This window comes from Oncorhynchus keta, chromosome 25, assembly GCF_023373465.1.
Source record: "Oncorhynchus keta strain PuntledgeMale-10-30-2019 chromosome 25, Oket_V2, whole genome shotgun sequence".
Taxonomy (NCBI): domain Eukaryota; kingdom Metazoa; phylum Chordata; class Actinopteri; order Salmoniformes; family Salmonidae; genus Oncorhynchus; species Oncorhynchus keta.
This window is the reverse complement of record NC_068445.1, coordinates 22,338,143-22,360,743: the sequence shown is the minus strand read 5'-3', so window position 1 is coordinate 22,360,743 and position 22,601 is coordinate 22,338,143. Positions and strand designations below refer to the sequence as shown.

The 22,601-nt window shown below is 50.2% G+C and overlaps 1 protein-coding gene across 1 annotated transcript; it reads left to right on the top strand.

The window, feature by feature from the left end:
• Positions 1-1,230: 1,230 nt before the first annotated feature.
• On the top strand, positions 1,231-12,719 carry riok2 (RIO kinase 2 (yeast)). The gene is made up of 10 exons (XM_035764336.2): positions 1,231-1,416; positions 1,596-1,734; positions 1,886-2,002; positions 3,840-4,015; positions 4,167-4,255; positions 4,456-4,647; positions 4,766-4,858; positions 7,700-8,110; positions 12,120-12,219; positions 12,316-12,719. The coding sequence occupies exons 1-10, from the start codon at positions 1,351-1,353 to the stop codon at positions 12,475-12,477; spliced, it is 1,545 nt and encodes a 514-aa protein (XP_035620229.2). The 5' UTR covers positions 1,231-1,350; the 3' UTR covers positions 12,478-12,719.
• The last annotated feature ends 9,882 nt before the right edge of the window (positions 12,720-22,601 follow it).

Genomic DNA, 22,601 nt, shown 5'->3' with positions numbered 1-22,601 from the left:
TCACTTCAGCCAACAGCTAGAGGAAGGCAAACTAAATACTGTAGGCTACCGAAAGGCATAGCCTGACTCAAACTGGAATTAAAGGTTCTCACGGCTGGGATGTTAACAAACATAAACTCTCTCACACACACACACACACACAGACAGACACACAGTCAGTGCATATCTGGCTTCTTTTGGACAGCCACTTGCTGAACCACAGAATGTTAAATAAACCAGCAGAGGAATTCCACTAAGTCAACACAGCCTGGGGATGAGTGCTCAGTGTGTGTGTGTGTGTGTGTGTGTGTGTGTGTGTGTGTGTGTGTGTGTGTGTGTGTGTGTGTGTGTGTGTGTGTGTGTGTGTGTGTGTGTGTGTGTGTGTGTGTGTGTGTGTGTGTGTGTGTGTGTGTGTGAGGGTGTTAAACAGAGATTTACAGGCGGGGTGTTCTGTTGCCATGGCCGTGGGATTCTGAGCATTCCATGGGCAGGTAGGATCTAAACAGAGGCAGTCATGTTTGTGTGTGTGTGTTTGTGAGTGAGTGTGTGTGTGTGAGAGAGAGTGTCCAACAGCAGAGAGAGTGTCCAAAAGCACAAATAAGTGATTTTAGAATGGAATGTGTGTTAATGCCCAGCGAAAACTGTTTCACAGCCCAATGTGCTGAATTCAATATTGAGTGTTTCACTGTACGTATTCACCATGGAGAGGTCATAATAAATAGAAAAACAACCCTTTAAGTCCGAAGTTAGGGCCGATCAAAAGTATACTGAGCAACACTGCCCTAACTTCACCGATATAGCCTATGCTAGCTAGACTGCTGTGAGATTCAAAGCCTGCAGTGCACACCCTGGGTTCCCAGGACCATGATATATTGATATTTATGCATATTTATTCAGACACTGAAAAAGCCAACAGTGGTGCTTTGTGCCACAGACAGACTTGATTTGTGCCCGTGGTGATTAGCGACACTTACTAACTTTGAGCACTAGATGGCGGTAGATAGCAACGAATGCTGTGGCAAAAAAACAGTGACGTCTGTAGCGTCAACAGATTGTCCTGTCTGAGAAAAAGAAACAATACAACACATTCTCACAACTTATTTACAGATGAGTAACTGCATTTATTCGAACATGAATGGCAATCTATGAATATGAAATTATATTGAAAGCTGTTCGCCTTGTTTTTATGTCGTTTGTGTACAATATATAAAATAAAAACTTTAACCACTAGCAGGACGTGACGTAGTATTAGACGAAGGTAACGTCTTAGATACTTTACTTCCGGGTTGCACATGCGTTTACAGCAGGATGCGTAGTATCTCAGCAAATTAACACAATATTCAAGGGGTTAGAACAAATTACAGTGGTAATATGGGCAAATTAAATGTTGTAGTTTTGAGGTATCTGTCCAGAGATGACTTCCGTGTCCTCACAGCGGTAAGTAAATGTCCTGTTAGCGTTTTTATATTTTAATAATGCCCTCGGGCCGTGGTGGCCAGTAATAGTGTGTACTGTACATCGTGCCCCACTCAAGCAGTTCTATGGCCATCAATCGTTACTTATTAAGGTGTTGTTTTGTCGTATTGGTTTGTAACTGTGACTGTTGCTCCCTGCAGGTTGAGATGGGGATGAAAAACCATGAGGTAGTTCCAGTCAGCCTTATATCCTCCATCGCCAGCCTGCGTCACGGAGGCTGCAACAAGATCCTCAGAGAGCTCGTCAAGCACAAAATAGTGGCCTACGAGCGTACTAAGAGTAAGAAAACTTACAATGCTTCGTTTAAATAGGTTCACCCTGAAATCAGTTTGCCACATTTCCATTCCTCAAAACCTGAGTCTGTCACCACAGTATATGCATTATGGAGGAATCTACAGGCCCCACATGAATTGTGTGTGTGTTTTTCCAGTGGTACATGGCTACCGTCTGAACTATGGGGGTTATGACTACCTGGCTTTGAAGACGTTCTGCTCTAGAGAAATACTCCTTTCTGTCGGGAACCAGATGGGAGTTGGGAAAGAGTCAGGTAAGAACTGACCAGAAACACACACGCACACTCGGGTGAGTACTAACCATCCACCCTGTCTCCAACACACACATGGGTAACATACCTCACACACAAACACACAATGAAGGTTACATATGTAACCACGGTTATGTGAGCTATATGGATCTGTGGTTACATATGTAACCTTCGTTATGTTTCACTATATTGGATTACTCACAAAATATTGGTATACCCGTACCAGATTTAGTCGATGCTAGAGGGACCTGGCCAGCCAGCGGTGAAGTCCCAGCGCGGGACCGAGACGCAGGGGCCATCAATGTGGAAGGGGGGTCCCGGCACAGTCCCCAGAAGGGGAGGCGACGCAGAGGGAGGTTCCACATTTACCCGATTAGTACCTAGCAAAGGTGCAAGAGGAAGCCCAGCTGGCTGCAGCAGAGATATCAGCGAGGGCACTCCTCTCAGTAGGGCCCAGGACGCAGCCACACGTTGTGTTGAATGTGCCACCACAGATCCCAGCACTGGCCTGCCAGCCAGGCGGTATGCTGTTGTAGTCGTGTCCACGATCCAGTGAGAGAGCCTCTGCTTTGATAACCCAGCCCCCAGGACTCTCACCATAGCAGACAAAGAGCTGGTCTGTTGTTCTCACTGACCGTGTCCGCTCCACAAAGGCAGCCAGTTCCCGCACAGGGAACAGCATGCTGGAGGGACCCCCACTCCGGGGGGTCGTAAGCAGACAGGATAAAGGGATGTTCACATGCCTGTCTGACAGAACCTTCGGGAGGAATGAAGAGTTGGGATGGAGATATATACTCCTCCCACCGGGGTCCATCTGGTAGCACTCAGAACTTACTGAACGAGCATGAAACTCACCCACCCTCTTCATGGAAGTAATCGCTACCAAGAAAGCCACCTTCATAGAGAGATGTTTCAGGGAGGCAGACTCCAACGGTTCCTACGGAGGCTTTGCCAAAGCTGCCAAGACCACATCCAGATCCCAGCTCGTCATTGAGCGGGTCCTAGCTGGACGCAGGCGACGAACCTGGAGACTAAGGAATGGCGCTCCACTGGCCTGTCCACATGGCAGGTAGATATAGCAGCCAAATACCCACTCAGTGTAAAGGCTGCCAAGCCCTCATCCAAGTGAGACTGCAGGTATTAGAGGACATACTGTGCAAGAGAGCTCGGCACAACCGCAATACCAGTACACCAAGAGCAGAACAACTATGCCGCGGTTGTAACCAGCGCCCTTGCGCTCTGCATGGTGTTCATTACACCCTCCTGCAGTCCTAACATGGATCATTGGTGCCGTTCAGCGGCCAAGCCCACAGAGTTCCCTGGTCTCGGGCAGTTGCCAAGGTGTCCCAGACACAGAGTTGTAGTGTGACGCTAACGAAACACAAGTACGACCCCCCCCCCCACGTGGAAGATCCAGATCATCTGCTCGCAGCGAGTGGAACGCTCAAGAGGAGGGACTGGCCATGTGGCCAGCTGCTCCAGGCTGCAAACAGCCAGTGAGTATACTTCCACGTAAGATATTACACTTACCAGTGAACTTCAGGAAGTTTGTACCTCAAACCATATGGACGCGTGCCGAGAAAATGAGAGAGCACGTGTGTTGCGGCCATGGGGTCTATATATAGGGGCGGACCCCAGCTATGACATGGGTGTACATGGGAGTAAATCTACACCTCTGATGTATCCCTCCGCCGCGGAGTGATACCAATATATTGGAGTGATCCAATTTAGTGAAACAACTCAGGCTTAATGGTAATGTTGTTGGATTTGAGTCTGAGTAGAATCGAGTGTCTGTTCTAGAGGTAAGTGGTTTGTATATTGTGTGGTGTTCATCCTGTAGATATCTACATCGTGGCCAGTCCAGAGGGGGAGCAGTACGCGCTGAAGCTCCACAGGCTGGGGAGGACCTCCTTCAGGAACCTGAAGAACAAGAGAGACTACCACAAACACAGGAAGAACATGTCCTGGCTTTACCTCTCACGCCTCTCGGCCATGAAGGAGTACGCCTACATGAAGGTACTTGGCACCGGCTTGCTTCTTCTGAAAACAAGACTCAGCCCTACTGTGAAGGGTGTACGGTGAAGTCCTGGTGACCATAGATAAGTTATTCAGCTGCTGGTGACCACCACACTACAGCTTTATGACAGCTTTATGTCTCTCCTCTCAGGCCCTGTACGAACGAGGGTTTCCTGTCCCTAAGCCCATTGACTATAACAGACACGCTGTGGTTATGGAGCTCATCAATGGATACCCACTGTTAGTAAAATACACACACCCTTTCTGTTTCTCTGCCCATCTTTCTCTCTCCCATCTGTTTCTCTTTATGTACCTGCTTCGCTCTTTTTCTTTTGACACACCTTTGTCTTTCTCTCGATCTTTCTGTCTCGCTTTCATCTCACGTGTGAAATTTTAGCCCTCTGATTGGCTGTTCTGTTTGTGGTCTGACTGATTGACAGCTGTCAGGTGCGTGAGCTGGAAGACCCGTCCTCCATGTACAATGATGTCATGGAGCTGATAGTGAAGCTGGCCAATCATGGCCTGATCCACGGGGACTTCAATGAGTTTAACCTGATGCTGGACGACCACGATCACGTGACCATGATCGACTTCCCCCAAATGGTGTCTACCACACACTTCAATGCAGAGTGGTGAGTCACACGCACACACACACTCATACCCTGTCACCGATGAGAACTGCACATGGAGAAAAGCACACCACACACACTCAAATACATAGCTAGAGAAACTTTCCTGTCTTGTCTACAGGTATTTTGACCGGGATGTCAAATGTATACGAGATTTCTTTGCCAAAAGATACAATTATGAGAGTGAGCTGTACCCAACCTTCAAAGACATCAGGTAATTCAGCATGTTTCCTATTATCTCTACCAGTGGGGCATTTGTCATGAGGGGAGGTAGGTGAGGAGAGGGAGGTGGTGATGGTGGGCGGGGAGGTAGTGTGGTGGTGGGGAGGGCGGGGAGGTAGTGTGGTGGTGGGGAGGGCGGGGAGGTAGTGTGGTGGCGGGGAGGTAGTGTGGTGGTGGGGAGGGCTGGGAGGTAGTGTGGTGGTGGGGAGGGCTGGGAGGTAGTGTGGTGGTGGGGAGGGCGGGGAGGGCGGGGAGGTAGTGTGGGGGGGGAGGTAGTGTGGTGGCGGGGAGGTAGTGTGGTGGTGGGGAGGTAGTGTGGGGCGGGGATGTAGTGTGGTGGCGGGGAGGTAGTGTGGTGGCGGGGAGGTAGTGTGGGGGCGGGGAGGTAGTGTGGTGGCGGGGATGTAGTGTGGTGGCGGGGAGGTAGTGTGGTGGTGGTAGGGAGGGAGGTAGTGTGGTGGTGGTAGGGAGGGAGGTAGTGTGGTGGTGGGAGGGAGGGAGGTAGTGTGGTGGTGGGAGGGAGGGAGGGAGGTAGTGTGGTGGTGGGAGGGAGGGAGGGAGTGTGGTGGTAGGGAGGGAGGGAGGGAGGTAGTGTGGTGGTGGTAGGGAGGGAGGTAGTGTGGTGGTGGTGGGGAGGGAGGTAGTGTGGTGGTGGTGGTGGGTAGGGAGGTAGTGTGGTGGTGGTGGGTAGGGAGGTAGTGTGGTGGGTAGGGAGGTAGTGTGGTGGGGAGGGAGGTAGTGTGGTGGTGGTAGGGAGGGAGGTAGTGTGGTGGTGGTAGGGAGGGAGGTAGTGTGGTGGTGGTAGGGAGGGAGGTAGTGTGGTGGTGGTAGGGAGGGAGGGAGGTAGTGTGGTGGTAGGGAGGGAGGGAGGGGGAGTGTGGTGGTAGGGAGGGAGGGAGGGAGGTAGTGTGGTGGTGTTGGGGAGGGAGGGAGGTAGTGTGGTGGTGGTGGTGGGTAGGGAGGTAGTGTGGTGGTGGTGGGTAGGGAGGTAGTGTGGTGGGGAGGGAGGTAGTGTGGTGGGGAGGGAGGTAGTGTGGTGGGGAGGGAGGTAGTGTGGTGGTGGGGAGGGAGGGTGGTGGGGAGGGAGGGAGGTAGTGTGGTGGTGGGGAGGGAGGGAGGTAGTGTGGTGGTGGGGAGGGAGGGAGGTAGTGTGGTGGTGGGGAGGGACGGAGGTAGTGTGGTGGTGGGGAGGGAGGGTGGTGGTGGGTAGGGAGGGAGGTAGTAGTGTGGTGGGTAGGGAGGGAGGTAGTAGTGTGGTGGTAGGGAGGGAGGGAGGGTAGTGTGGTGGTGGGGAGGTAGTGGTGGTGGTGGGGAGGTAGTGTTGTGGTGGTGGGGTGGGGAGGAGGGAGGTAGTGTGGTGGTGGTGGGGAGGTAGTGGGGTGGGGAGGAGGGAGGTAGTGTGGTGGGGGAGGTAGTGGGGTGGGAGGAGGGAGGTAGTGTGGTGGTGGTGGGTGGGGAGGAGGGAGGTAGTGTGGTGGTGGTGGGTGGGGAGGAGGGAGGTAGGGTGGTGGTGGTGGGTGGGGAGGAGGGAGGTAGTGTGGTGGTTGGTGGGAAGGGAGGGAGGTAGTGTGGTGGTGGTGGTGGTGGGTGGGGAGGAGGGAGGTAGTGTGGTGGTGGTGGGTGGGGAGGAGGGAGGTAGGGTGGTGGTGGTGGGTGGGGAGGAGGGAGGTAGTGTGGTGGTGGTGGGTGGGGAGGGAGGGAGGTAGTGGTGGTGGTGGTGGGTGGGGAGGAGGGAGGTAGTGTGGTGGTGGTGGGTAGGGAGGAGGGAGGTAGTGTGGTGGTGGTGGTTGGTGGGGGGAGGGAGGTAGTGTGGTGGTGGTTGGTGGGAAGGGAGGGAGGTAGTGTGGTGGTGGTTGGTGGGGAGGAGGGAGGTCGTGTGGTGGTGGTTGGTGGGAAGGAGGGAGGTAGTGGGTGGTGGTGGTTGGTGGGTGGGGAGGAGGGTGGTGGTGGTGGTTGTTGGTGGGGAGGGAGGGAGGTAGGGTGGTGGTGGTGGTTGGTGGGGAGGAGGGAGGTAGTGTGGTGGTGGTTGGTGGGGAAGGGAGGAGTGTGGTGGTGGTTGGTGGGGAGGAGGGTGGTGGTGGTTGTTGGTGGGGAGGGAGGTAGGGTGGTGGTGGTTGGTGGGGTGGAGGGAGGTAGTGTGGTGGTGGTGGTTGGTGGGGAGGAGGGTGGTGGTGGTGGTTGTGGGGGGGGAGGGTGGTGGTGGTGGTTGTTGGTGGGGGGGAGGGAGGGAGGTAGGGTGGTGGTGGTGGTTGGTGGGGAGGAGGGAGGGAGTGTGGTGGTGGTTGGTGGGGAGGAGGGAGGTAGTGTGGTGGTGGTTGGTGGGGAGGAGGGTGGTGGTGGTTGTTGGTGGGGAGGGAGGTAGGGTGGTGGTGGTTGGTGGGGTGGAGGGAGGTAGGGTGGTGGTGGTTGGTGGGGTGGAGGGTGGTGGTGGTGGTTGTTGGTGGGGGGGGAGGGTGGTGGTGGTTGTTGGTGGGGGGAGGAGGGTGGTGGTGGTTGTTGGTGGGGGGGAGGTAGGGTGGTGGTGGTGGTTGGTGGGGAGGAGGGAGGTAGTGTGGTGGTGGTTGGTGGGGAGGAGGGAGGTAGTGTGGTGGTGGTTGGTGGGGAGGAGGGTGGTGGTGGTGGTTGTTGGTAGGGTGGTGGTGGTTGGTGGGGAGGAGGGAGGTAGTGTGGTGGAGGAGGGTGGTGGTGGTGGTTGTTGGTAGGGTGGTGGTGGTTGGTGGGGAGGAGGGAGGTAGTGTGGTGGTGGTTGGTGGTGGTTGGTGGGGGGGGAGGGAGGGAGGTAGGGTGGTGGTGGTAGTGTGTGAATGTGACTCAACCTGTGTTTGTCCTCTAGACGTTCCGTTTCTCTGGACGTTGAGATCTCAGCCAGCGGCTTCACCAAAGACTTTGAGAGAGACGCAGCATTGCTTGATCCTAAAGGACCAGATGGAGAGGAGGAGGAGGACGAAGGAGAGGAGGACGAAGGAGAGGAAGAGGAGGATATGGAGAATACAATGGACATGGAGGAGTATAGGCATGCTATATTGGAACTGGAGGGGCTCAAAGTCAGTGACACAGAGATACACACTGAGACAGGAAACAAGGATGGAGAGAGAGACCCAGGGAGAGGGGGAGGAGAACAGAGAGAGACTGATCCAGAGGCTGTGATGGGTGGTCTTGGTGAAGAGAGGGAAAAGGAGGAAGAGGATGTGTGTCCTGAGCTTGTCGACCTCTCCTCCTCCAACAGAGAATTCAAACCTTTCAGGTACAGATCACGCACCTCCGCGTCTCTTCACACACGCACCACCGCGTCTCTTCACACACGCACCACCGCGTCTCTTCACACACGCACCTCCGCGTCTCTTCACACACGCACCACCGCGTCTCTTCACACACGCACCACCGCGTCTCTTCACACACGCACCACCGCGTCTCTTCACACACGCACCACCGCGTCTCTTCACACACGCACCACCGCGTCTCTTCACACACGCACCACCGCGTCTCTTCACACACGCACCACCGCGTCTCTTCACACACGCACCACCGCGTCTCTTCACACACGCACCACCGCGTCTCTTCACACACACGCACCACCGCGTCTCTTCACACACACGCACCACCGCGTCTCTTCACAGACGCACCACCGCGTCTCTTCACACACGCACCACCGCGTCTCTTCACACACGCACCACAGCGTCTCTTCACGCACCACCGCGTCTCTTCAAACACGCACCACCGCGTCTCTTCACACACACGCACCACCGCGTCTCTTCACACACGCACCACCGCGTGCGTCTCTTCACACACACGCACCACCGCGTCACTTCACACACGCGCACCACCGCGTCTCTTCACACACGCGCACCACCGCGTCTCTTCACACACGCGCACCACCGCGTCTCTTCACACACGCGCACCACCGCGTCTCTTCACACACGCGCACCACCGCGTCTCTTCACACACGCGCACCACCGCGTCTCTTCACACACGCGCACCACCGCGTCTCTTAACACACGCGCACCACCGCGTCTCTTCACACACGCGCACCACCGCGTCTCTTCACACACGCGCACCACCGCGTCTCTTCACACACGCGCACCACCGCGTCTCTTAACACACACGCACCACCGCGTCTCTTCACACACACGCACCACCGCGTCTCTTAACACACGCGCACCACCGCGTCTCTTCACACACGCGCACCACCGCGTCTCTTCACACACGCGCACCACCGTGTCTCTTCACACACACACCTCCGTGTCTCTTCACACACGCGCACCACCGTGTCTCTTCACACACGCACCTCCGTGTCTCTTCACACACACACCTCCGTGTCTCTTCACACACGCACCTCCGTCTCTTTAAATCTCCTGTAGAGTATTAATGTACATTTGAAGTCGGAAGTTTACATACACTTAGGTTGGAGTCATTAAAACTTGTTTTTCAACAACTCCACAAATGTCTTGTTAACAAACTATAGTTTTGGCAAGTCAGTTAGGACATCTACTTTGCATGACAAGTCATTTTCCAACAATTGTTTACAGACAGATTATTTCACTGTATCACAGTGGGTCAGAAGTTTACATACACTAAGTTGACTGTGCATTTAAACAGCTTGGAAAATTCCAGAAAATGGTGTCATAGTTTAAGAAGCTTCTGATAGGCTAACTGACATAATTTGAGTCAATTGGAGAAGTACCTGTGGATGTATTACAAGGCCGACCTTCAAACTCGGTGCCTCTTTGCTTGACATTATGAGAAAATCAAAATAAATCAGCCAAGACCTCAGAACAAAATTGTAGACCTCCACAAGTCTGGTTCATCCCTGGGAGCAATTTCCAAATGCCTGAAGGTACCACGTTCATCTGTACAAACAAGAGTATGCAAGTATAAACACCATGGGACCACCAGCCATCATACCGCTCAGGAAGGAGATGCGTTCTGTCTCCTAGAGATAAATGTATTTTGGTGCGAAAAGTGCAAATCAATCCCAGAACAGCAGCAAAGGACCTTGTGAAGATGCTGGAGGAAACCGGTACAAAAGTATCTATATCCACAATAAAAACAAGTCCTATATCGACATAACCTGAAAGGCCACTCAGCGAGGAAGAAGCCACTGCTCCAAAACCGCCATAAAAAAGCCAGACTGCAGTTTGCAACTGCACATGGGGACAAAGATTGTAATTATCAAATCAAATGTATTTATATAGCCCTTTTTACATCAGCTGATATCTCAAAGTGCTGTACAGACACCCAGCCTAAAACCCCAAACAGCAAGAAGTGCAAGTGTAGAAGCACGGTGGCTAGGAAAAACTCCCCAGAAAGGCCAAAACCTAGGAAGAAACCTAGAGAGGAACCAGGCTGAGGGGTGGCCAGTCCTCTTCTGGCTGTGCCGGGTGGAGATTATAACAGAACATGGCCAAGATGTTCAAATGTTCATAAATGACCAGCATGGTCTAATAATAATAATCAGTAGTTGTCGAGGGTGCAACAAGTCAGCACCTCAGGAGTAAATGTCAGTTGGCTTTTCATAGCCAATCATTAAGAGTATCTCTACCGCTCCTGCTGTCTCTAGAGAGTTGAAAACAGCAGGTCTGGGACAGGTAGCACGTCCGGTGAACAGGTCAGGGTTCCATAGCCGCAGGCAGAACAGTTGAAACTGGGGCAGCAGCACGGCCAGGTGGGCTGGGGACAGCAAGGAGTCATCATGCCAGGTAGTCCTGAGGCATGGTCCTAGGGCTCAGGTCCTCCAAGAGAGAGGAGAAGAGAATTAGAGAGCATACTTAAATTCACACAGGACACCGGATAAGACAGGAGAAGTACTCCAGATATAACAAACTGACCCTAGCCCCCCGACACATGAACTACTGCAGCATAAATACTGGAGGCTGAGACAGGAGGGGTCAGGAGACACTGTGGCCCCATTCGATGATACCCCCATACAGGGCCAAACAGGCAGGATATAACCCCACCCACTTTGCCAAAGCACAACCCCCACACCACTCGAGTGATATCTTCAACCACCAACTTACCATCCGGAGACAAGGCTGAATATAGCCCACTAAGATCTCCGCCACGGAACAACACAAGAGGGGGCGCCAACCAAAACAGGAAGATCACGTCAGTGACTCAACCCACTCAAGTGACGCACCCCTCGGGACGGCATGGAAGAGCACCAGTAAGCCAGTGACTCAGCCCCTGTAATAGGGTTAGAGAATCCCAGTGGAAAGAGGGGAACCGGCCAGGGAGAGACAGCAAGGGCGGTTCGTTGCCTCCAGAACCTTTCTGTTCACCTTCACACTCCTGGGCCAGACTACACTCAATCATATGACCTACTGAAGAGATGAATCTTCAGGAAAGACTTTTCCTCTGGTCTCCTGAAACAAAAATAAAACCGTTTGGCTATAATGATCATCGTTATGTTTAAAGGCAAAGGGGGAGGCTTGCAAGCAGAACACCACCATCCCAACCGTGAAGCACAGGGGTGGCAGCATCATGTTGTGGGGGTTCTTTGCTGCAGGTGGGTCTGGTGCACTTCACCAAATAGATGGCATCATGAGGAAAGAAAATGATGTGGATATATTCAAGCAACATCTCAAGACATCAGTCAGGAAGTTAAAGCTTGGTTGCAAATGGGTCTTCCAAATGGACATTGACCCCAAGCATACTTCCAAAGTTGTGGCAAAATGGCTTAAGGACAACAAAGTCAAGGTATTGGAGTGGCCATCACAAAGCCCTGACTTCAATCCGATAGAACATTTGTGGGCAGAACTGAAAAAGCGTTTGCAAGGAGGCCTACAAACCTGACTCAGTTACACCAGCTCTGTCAGGAGGAATGGGCCAAAATTCACCCAACTTATTGTGGGAAGCTTGTGGAAGGCTACCCAAAACGTTTGACCCAAGTTAAACAATTTAAAGGCAATGCTACCAAATACTAATTGAGTGTATGTAAACTTCTGACCCACTGGGAATGTGATGAAAGAAATAAAAGCTGAAATAAATCATTCTCTCTACTATTATTCTGACATTTCACATTATTTAAATAAAGTGGTGATCCTAACTGACCTAAAACAGGACATTTTTACTCGGATTAAATGTCAGGAATTGTGAAACTGAGTTTAAATGTATTTGGCTAAGGTGTATGTAAACTTCTGACTTCAACTGTATGTCAATGTGTCATTCTCCACCACTTGAGCCACATCTGACATATCTATCTATCTGTTTCCTTTGATTGGTGATCATGTTAAAGTCCATTGCTCTCTCCTCCACAGAGACTCAGACAGCCTGCTTCATGTGGTTGAGCACAGCAGGAGGAGGACGGACAGTGAGGCTACCGCCGGCAGTGTAGGCAGCTGCTCTACTATACCACCGGTCAGTACACACACTCTCTTACATGATTAAACACGCATACACTGACACGGTCACTCACATGCAATCCTTCCACTAATGTATGTATTGTTGTTGTAGGAGGTGGTTCGTGCAAAGGTGCGGAGACAGCTTAGTAAGCAGCAGAAAGCAGCTCAGAGGAGACGACTGATAAAGGGAGAATCTAACCTGGTCACTGCAGAGAGGAGAGAGAATCAGAGTAACATCAAATCTAGTCTGGAGACTGATGGCTTCTGGGGCTGAGAGGGACGTACGTAATGGAGTGCGAGTCAAGTGTGTGTGAGTACCTGGTCACGAGGACAACAGAACATGATGAGAACATGAACCACATTGGCGATGAGAGGAAAGGGGCCCTGTTGGAAGAAGGCCTCTCTCCCAGCGACGAGTCCCCAGTGACGAGCCCCCAGCGACAAGCCCCCAGCGTTGGGTCATGTTTTGTATCTATTGCAGTGTGAATACTTTCAATAAAGATAACAATGAGTCCAGGTGTGTTCACAGTGTACAAAACATTAGGAACACCTAACTAATAATGAGTTCACCCCTTTTTGCCCTCAGAACAGCTCAATTTGTTGGGGCATGAAAGCATTCCATATTGATGCTGGCCCATGTTGACTCCAATGCTTCCCACAGTTGGCTGGATTTCCTTTGGGTGGTGGACCGTTCTTGATTACACACTGGAAACTGTTGAGCATGAAAACCCAGCAACGTTGCAGTTCTTGACACACTCAAACCATGTGCCCGGCACCTACTACTGTACCCTGTTCAAAGGCATTTAAATATTTACCCTCTGAATGGCACACCTGCACAGTCCATGTCTCAGTTGTCTCAAAGCTTAAAAATACTTCTTTCATCTGTCTCCTCCCCTTCATCTGCACTGATTTGAAGTAGATTTAACAAGTGACATCAATAAGGGATCATAGCTTTCACCTGGTCAGTCTGTTGAATCGGTGGCCATATTGCTTAAATCCTCCAGATCGGGGGGGGGGCTGATTACTTGTGCTAAACTCTACTCGAATGCTCGTACATTCACCCCATAGACCGTAGGGCCAGACACACACACACTCATGTGAACAGAACATACACACTTGAAGACAAATACATCCACCCTCTCAAGATCCAATGAGCTCTACAAGGCCAGGCAACACAAATACACACAAATGCACACACAACCTGAAAATGGTCATGGGGACTGAGAATCCACTCTATGATAGTGACTTCATGAATCTGTAAGAGACTGATGTAGTGGCTGAGCAATCTGAATACACTGTCTGAATGGCGCTCAGGCCCTGGATGTACAAGAGTCTGAAGCATGGCTCCATCCTGCCTGCCCACTCACACACACACACACACGATTCTTCTGAGGATGCGGGTCAGTTGGTGTTTGGCTGGGGGGTTATGGATTTGGATGGGGTTTATTAATATTGGTTGGTCTAATGGCACATTTTACTATAAGAAGCCAGAGCACATTTGATGGACACAAAGACCCAGTCAGAGATGTGGGACTGTTCTGTCCATTAGGATCCCTGCTGCCAACGGCCCTGGTACGTTCAGGGTGAGACCCAGACCATGTGTGGCTGTGAGAAGTAGAGGGGCTATACAGTGACTCCATATAGAGCCCTATATTCTCTGTCTGACCACTGGGATTAGGCAGCTGCCGAGGAGGGGAGGGGGGCTGCATACCAACATCAGGACTCAGTGTGAGGGGGGCTAATTAGTAGGGCTCGTGACAAAGGTGGAGCACTTCAGAGGAGAACCTCTGCGAAGGGGTTCACATGCGAGGGAGAGAGGGGAGGAGGAGAGAGAAAAGTGTTGTTCTTGGGAAGTGCAAGTCTTTATCCTATTTCATTTCAAAATTCTTGAGTGGAGTTGTGTCTCGAGGAGTTTCCCACTGCTTGCTGCTTTGTCCATGGAGCGTGGTCTGAACTAGCTTTAGAGTGTGTGTGTTTTAGCCAGACTAAGTGTGTGTGTGAGCGAGAGTCAGTCCTGTGTGTGAACTGGACTGAGTGTGCCGGAAGACTGAGGTTGAATAGGATGAGCTATGTTTGGGATTCTCCATACAATATCATGATATCACACCTTCTGTCCCCAAGTGACTTCGGTACCAGCCTCAAGGACTGTGAGTAACTATTCATACACACAAGAGACACACACATCATGCTCAGACGTCTGGGCTTGAGCTTGTAACTGATGTCACCTGTAGTTGAGTCAGTGTGATGGTCACACTCAGACCATGCTTTCGGTGTTGCATAAGGCTGTTTAATACAGGAATGTCTATACATTTTATATAGGCAATCATTGCATTTAGTCACTCAAGCAGACATAGGGCCAGAGAAATCTCAATTGAATTGCTTTTTATCACTGGAATAATGTAAGTTTGGGAAAGCATAGTTGAAAAGGCCGATTGAGTAGATGCTTGTTAACCCAGACAGAACGGTCATCTCTGCGTTGATTAAGAGATAGATCTACAGTCCATTCCAACAGTATCCACTTCATACCCTTATTAAGTCAGATAGAGGTTCTGTAGAGTAGCATTGTGGTGCTGAGTCTAGCTGACTTCCTATAGTATTGTTCTGGGCTCTCGATTTCTGTCGTTATTGAAACTCTAAATCACCCTGACCTCTTATCACCTGAACCCAGTTGTGTAAAGTACTTAGGTAGTACTTTAAGTATTTTTTACTTAAGTAGTTTTTGGGGTATCTGTACTTTACTATTTCTATTTTTGACAACATCTCTGGGCATCCATACTGCCTCTGATCTGGCGGACATATTAAACACAAATGCTTCATTTTTAAATGATGTTTGCGTGATGTAGTGTTGCCCCAAGCTATCCGTAAAAAGAAATTGTGCTGTCTGTTTTGCATAATACACTGTAAGCACTTTGAAATTATTTATACTTTTACTTTTGATACTTCAGTATATATTTTGCAATTACAATTGCTTTTGATACTTAAGTATATTTATAGCCAAATATTTTAGACTTTTACTCAAGTAATATTCTACTGGGTGACTTTCACTTTTACTTGAGTCATTTTCTATTAAGGTATCAAATTGCGTGCTTTTTCCACCACTGCCACAGGACATATCTGAAACGCTCTGTCATCCTGACAGGTGGCTTGTTCTAAAAGCCCGGAACAATCTTTTAGATTTCTTTTGATGTGACAATCATGAGGTCTATATGTGGACTTTGATTATTTCCACATACTTACTCATGCTCTAAATGGTCATTACCCATACGTGTATACAAAATTAGCACATATGCCACCATAAAGTTGTTTGTGTGTGTCCTCAGCGAACATTGTGGCCATGTTGCATCACTTCTGAGGGCAGAAAAAGCTGAAGGGGTCCGACAACCAATCAGAGAACTCGGTGAAGGGCTCTGTCAGCCAATGAAAGGACTCGGTGAAGGGCTCTGTCAGCCAATCAGAAGAATCAGTGAAGGGCTTTGTCAGCCAATCAGAGGGTTTGATGCTGTATGAGTCTGCCCCCTCCCCAAGACCCTCTTACATCTGCTACGTCACTCTGCCTGGAGGAAGCTGCTTTGGAAACTATTTGGTAACTGCCATAATAACCATCATGATCACAGTTACCTAACCCACCTCAACCATTACCACTCATCTAACATTATCTTATTCCACTGTGGTGGAAAGCTCGGGTTGTTGGGGGAAGGGGTGAGGTGGGGGAAGGGTTGGGGTGAGGGGTTGTGTTGGTGGCAGGGGGTGGTAGAGGTTAGGGTTTGGGCAGGGGTAGGAGTGGAACGAATTGCAAAAATCACTGAAGCTGGAGTCTTATATATCCCTCTCTAACTTTTAAGCATCAGCCGTCAGAGTAGCTTACCGATCACTGTACCTGTACACAGCCAATCTGTAAATAGCACACCCAACTACCTCATCCCCATATTATTACTTACCCTCTTGCTTTTTTGCACCCCAGTATCTCTACTTGCACATCATCATCTGCACATCACTCCAGTGTTAATGCTAAATTGTAATTATTTCGCCTCTATGGCCTTTTTATTGCCGATCTCCCTACTCTTCTACATTTTCACACACTCTACATAGATATTTTCTATTGTGTTATTGACTGTATGTTTGTTTATGTGTAACTCTGTTGTTGTTTTTGTCGCACTGCTTTGCTTTATCTTTGCCAGGTCGCAGTTGTAAATGAGAACTTGTTCTCAACTGGCCAACCTGGTTGAATAAAGGTGAAATAAAAAATGGAAACAGGATGCACCTGAGGTCAATTTTGAGTAAATGGTCTGAATACTTATGTAAATGTATTTCTGGTTTTTATTTTTAATAAATTAGCAAACATTTCTACAAACCTGTTTTCACTTTGGCATTATGGGGTATTGTGTGTAGATTGATTAGGCCAAAATGTAATTTACAACATTTTAGAATAAGGCTGTAACGTGACAAAATGTGGAAAAAGTAAATTAATCTGAATATTTTCCAAATGCACTGTATAATAATGATAGGAATAGATTGTATTCATGAAGTACTTTTCTCACACCCAATGTGTTAAAAAACAACAGAGAATAAGAGCACAATATCGCACATTCACACAGTGTGTAAGGACAGGAGCTTTAATGACGTACTGACATGTATTGCGGAGCTGGGTCACCAGGAGAGGTTTGAGAAGTGGCTGTTTGAGGTGAACCGATGGAATCACTCTCCTCACCAAGCCTACCCACCACTCTGACCCCACCTTCATCACTACTAGAGCTCTCCTCACGGCGCTAGCTCACATGGCCATGTCTACCCACCACTCTGACCCCACCTTCATCACTACTATAGCTCTCCTCGTCTACCAGGTAACACATCCTCACATGTATTTCTACATTTTCACACAGAATGAATACAGTGCACAGAAAAGCCACTGGCTGTGGGCCACCCTATATTTATTTCTCGCTCGCTCTCTCTTTCTCTCTCTTCTCCCCATCTGTCTGTCTTTCTCTCCCTCCTTCTCTTTTTTTTCTCTCTCTCTCTCTCTCTCTCTCTCTCTCTCTCTCTCTCTCTCTCTCTCTCTCTCTCTCTCTCTCTCTCTCTCTCTCTCTCTCTCTCTCTCTCTCTCTCTCTCTCTCTCTCTCTCTCTCTCTCTCTCTCTCTCTCTCTCTCTCTCTCTCTCTCTCTCTCTCGGTGCATGCTGGGTGTTTTGGAGTTTGAGTGTTTGGTGTGGAAAGCTCTATCCTAACTAACTTTCTTGATTCTATTCTTTTCTTTACATGTTGTTTTCTATGGTGGAGGGTTAATGCAATATTTGTTTTTAGCGGTATCCAAAGTTTCTTTTTCAAAGTTAGGGTGGAAGAGGACAGAGTAACATTCCGGGGTTGCAAGGTATAGTGTGCGCAATGGCTTCTCAGCCTAGTGCGCAAGAGACGCTGTCGATTCAGCATGGTTTCAGGTGTGTTCCTGAGAACGGAGTTAAGGTGGAGGAGGTTCTGCTCGCGGTCGGTGAACAGGTAGGAGCTGAGTTTATACATTCTGCTTCTAGAATGAACAAGGCGGTGGTTGTGTTCATGAAAAGAGCTAATTTGGTCGGTAGGCTAATTGCTAGCGGAATATTTGTAAGGGATGTGTTGGTGTCAATTTCACCTCTCTCTACCCCTTCAACAAGAGTTGTAGTGGCAAATTTGCCTCCGTTTATTACGGATGATCAAATTAGGAAAGAGCTGAGTCGTTTTGGTAAGTTTGCTAGCGGTTTCCGTGTACTGTCAGCAGGTTTTCAGGCAGATGCCGTTAAGCACGTTGTTTCATTCAGGAGGCAAGTGTTTATGTTTCTGAACAATAATGAGCAACAGCTAAATGTGCATTTTAAAGTGAGGCATGGGGAAGGGCTCTATGCAGGTTTTGCCAGCACAGATAGTCTACGGTGTTTTGAATGTGGGGATTTGGGGCACAAGAGCTTTGCGTGCCCACATAAAGGCCATAGACAAGGGGAGGGTACGAGCGCAAGGGGGAAATCGAGGTGAAAATGCAGGGGTAAGGAGATGCAGACAGCAGAGGCTGGGCCTAGTCAGTCTAGAGATGGTGGTGTAGATGAGGCTGGGTCTAGTCAGGCTAGAGATGGTGGGGTAGCTGAGGCTGGGTCTAGTCAGGCTAGAGATGGTGGGGTAGCTGAGGCTGGGCCTAGACATGCTATGGAGGGTGGTATAGCTGAGGCTGGCCCTAGTCATGCTATGGAGGGTGTTGTAGCTGAGGCTGGCCCTAGTCATGCTATGGAGGGTGGTATAGCTGAGGCTGGCCCTAGTCATGCTATGGAGGGTGTTGTAGCTGAGGCTGGCCCTAGTCATGCTATGGAGGGTGTTGTAGCTGAGGCTGGCCCTAGTCATGCTATGGAGGGTGGTGCAGATGATACTGCGTCTAGTCAGGTTATTCTAGTGGATGAGGAGAGTATAGTGGGGAAGTGTAAGAGATTAGGGGAGGAGGAGGAGGGTGTCAAGAGGAAAAAGAAAAAGGGTGTGGACAAAGGCACCATGGAAATGTTGCCTGTTGCTGTGGGTGAGGCCCTAACCAGAGAGAAAGGGCAGGTGGTCAGGGTGGGAGATAGAGAAGAGGAGGAAAGTGAGTCTGAGGAAGAGGATGAGGAGGTATTTTTTCAGACTCCTCTTCAATTGGCCCGGAGCTGACAGCCAGTCAACCAGAGGGGTCTAAGTACACGTTGAGAGAACTGACAAGGTTCCTGAATGAGACTAAGGGGAAAAAAGTTAATCTTGAGGCTTTTTTCCTGATCCTAGAAAGTTTGTAAGATCAGTACAACATGCTATGAGAAATGAGGGCATGGTGTCCTCTCACCCAAGAAACGGTTTAGGTTGAGGAAGTGGGTCACAACAGTGCGTAAAGGTTTACCTTCAGACACTGTTTAAATGTTTAATTTCTTACTGACACTGGGGCTTTTTGAGCTTTGCTATTGGTCTATTTCTCTGCTGGCTTTTCTCCCACTTCTTATGGAGACTCTTCGGGTAGGCTCGCTCAATATAAATGGCGCCAGAGATGCGGGAAAGAGGAGTGTGTTGAGTGAATATGTAAAACATAAACAAGTACAGGTGTTGTTTCTGCAGGAGACGCATAGTGATGTGGTGAATGAAGTTGATTGGGGGCTCTGGTGGAAAGGGGCAAGTGTGTTGAGCCATGGGACAAATCTTAGTGCAGGGGTGGCAGTCCTTTTTGCACCGGGTCTGGCTGTAAAAATTTGCTCCTCAAAGGAGGTGTGTAGGGGTAGGTTGCTTGTTGTTAAAGCAGAAATTAACAACATGTGTTTTGTCTTTATAAATGTGTATGCGCCTAACACAGGGAGAGAAAGAGGGGTTCTATTTGGGAGTCTTAGACAGGAACTCTCACAAGTAGCGCCTGAGGAGACGCTGGTGATCGGAGGTGACTGGAACTGTACAATGGATTTTACAAAAGACAGAAATGGGGAAGAGCCTCATTCAGTGTCAGTGGGAGTGTTAAGGGACATCTTTAATCAGTTTGACCTAGTGGATGTTTGGAGAACTAAACATCCAAACACAAGACAGTATACGTGGGTGAAGGTTTTTGGGGCTAGGGTGAGTGCAGCTCGACTTGATCGTTTTACATGTCCAGGAATCAGAGCAATAGGCTTCTGAGTGCTACCATTCTCCCAGTGGGGTTTCGGATCACCACATAACCATGGCTCGGCTGTCTATTTCACCAGGGCCCCGGCAGGCATCTTATTGGAAGTTCAATGTAAAGCTCTTACAAGATGCCACTTTTTGCTCAGGTTTCCAGACTTTTTGGGAAAGATGGGGGCAGCGAAGAGAGGAGTATGAGTCTCTGAGTCAGTGGTGGGATGTGGGGAAAGTGCAAATTCGGCTTTTCTGTCAACAGTACACAGCTCTCTCATCCTCAGAGGCAAGGAGAGTGTTGGGGGAACTAGAGCGGTGTATTAGTGAGATGGAGGTAGAGATGGTGGGGCAAGGCAATGTAGGCCTCCAGGCTAACTTAGCCGAATTACGTAGGGACCTGGGCAGTTTTTTCCAGGTTAAAGCAAAGGGAGCACTTGTAAGAGCTAGGTTCTCCATGCTCAAGGAGATGGATGCTCCCAGCTCCTTCTTCTTTGGTTTGGAAAGACAGAGCAGTGAAGCCAAGGGTATGCATTGTCTACGGCTGTCTGATGGGCGGGTGACCTCTGTGGTGGGGGAGATGCGGGAGCGGACTGTGGAGTTTTATACTGAATTGTATAGGGCAGAAATGTGTGATCCTATGTGTGCTCAGGTCTTGTTCGCAGGACTCCCTAAGCTCTCTCGGGCACAGAGGGATGAAATGGACATTCCTCTGTTGTCACATGAACTGGCAGAGGCAGTAACCCAGATGTCCCCGGTCGTGCACCCGGGGTTGATGGACTTCCAGTGGAATTTTACAAAAATTCTGGGAACAATTGGACAGGATTTCTTTTGCGTGTTGCGAGAATGCATAGGGGTAGGAGAGTTGCCGATGAGCTGCCGTCGGGCGGCTCTGACTCTCCTGCCCAAAAAGGGGACTTGTGTGAACTTAAGAACTGGAGGCCTGTGGCGTTACTCTGTGCGGACTACAAGATTTTTGCCAAGGTCCTCTCTAACAGACTGAAGTCCCATCTGGACTCTATAATACACAAGGACCAGACATATTGTGTACCGGGACGCTCAATCACGGACAACTTGTTCTTGATTAGGGACATGTTGGACTTGTCGAGAGGTTCTAATGTGAACTTTGGACTGGTCTCTTTAGATCAAGAGAAGGCTTTTGATAGAGTGGATCATGAGTATCTGTTTAATGTGATGTCTGTGTTTGGGTTTGGGAAGAGTTTTGTGACCTGTGTGAAGCTGTTGTATGCTGGGCGTCATGTATGGTTAAGGTGGGAGGGGGGCTCAGTAGGCCAGTCTGGGTGAGACGGGGCATTAGACAAGGATGCCCTCTATCTGGGCAGCTGTACACACTAGCCATTGAGCCTTTTTTAGGACTGCTACGCAGGAGACTGCGGGGAGTGTGCTGGACAGGCATGGATGTGGTGACAGGAATTGCAGTCTCAGCATATGCAGATGATGTTTCTGTGATGGTCAGGGATGGGCAAGATATGCAGGAACTAGAGACCAGTCTGAAGGTGTATGAGGGAGCTTCATCAGCTAAGGTAAACTGGGGAAAGAGCAAAGCTCTGTTATGTGGGGCATGGGGGGATAGGGCTCCTCCTCTGCTTCCAGGGGGTTTGCAGTGGGGTTGTGAAGGGCTTAAAGTGTTGGGGTGTACCTGGGCTCGGAGAGGTGGGTCAGCAAGAACTGGGAGGGGCTGACACAGGCAGTGGTGTCAAGACTGGCCAGGTGGAGGTGGCTCCTGTCCCAAGTGTCATATAGAGGGAGGGTGCTGATAATCAACAACCTGGTGGCATCTTCCTTGTGGCATAAACTGGCTGTCCTCAACCCCCGCCGGTCTGCTTGCAGACCTGCAACGCAAGCTGGTGGACTTTTTTGGTCGGGACATCACTGGCTGAAGGCAGCAGTTTTGTACATGACCGTCCACGAAGGAGGACAGGGCCTGGTGGAACTGGAGAGCAGGATGGCTGCTTTCAGACTAAAGGCGGTGCAGAGACTGCTGTACCACACTGATGTTGGCTGGAGGGAACCAGCATGCGCTGCTGAGGAGAGCTGGCGGATTAGGGTTGGACCGGCAGCTGTTCCTCATGAAGCTGGAGAGGCTGAGTACAGCAGGTCTCTCAGAGTTTTACTCTGCGGTGCTGAGGGCCTGGCAGCTGCTAAGGCCCACACGAGAAGGGGTGTGGAGCCTGGGCAGTGGGTGTGGGAGGAGCCCATCTTCCACAACCCAGCCATCCCTTTGAGATCGGTTCAGTCGGCCACCCTGCAGAGGCAACTGATGGCAGGGGGTTTACAAAGGCTGGGTGACCTGAGACTGCTGGGAGAGGAGGGGTGGAAAACCCCGGAGGTCTTGGCGCAACAAACAGGAATAACGTCTCTTAGGCTGCTGGAGAGATTCCTGGAGGAGGTTCAGGAGGCACTGTCTGAGCCGGTAAGGGGGTGTTTGAGAGGCCAAAGGGAGAGGGGCCACCAATGTTCCCGCCACTGCAGGTGACGGCAGAGACTGGAGACTGGCAAGGGGTCTGGAGGACTTGTTAGATTTTAACACTCCGAGCCTGGGGAGTTTGAGGGGGTGGGAGGTAAAGCCCTCTACAACCTCTGCGTTAAGGTGAGGAGCATTAGAAGCCTAACAGGAGTGAAGGCACATCAGTGGCAGGGGGTATGTGGGGCGGAGAGTATGGTGGGTTTTAGATGGAGGGCGCTCTACAAACCCCAGTACCAAAGAGGTCAGGGGACCTCCAGTGGAGGGTTCTTCATGGAGCCCTGGCCACTAACAGCTGGTTGG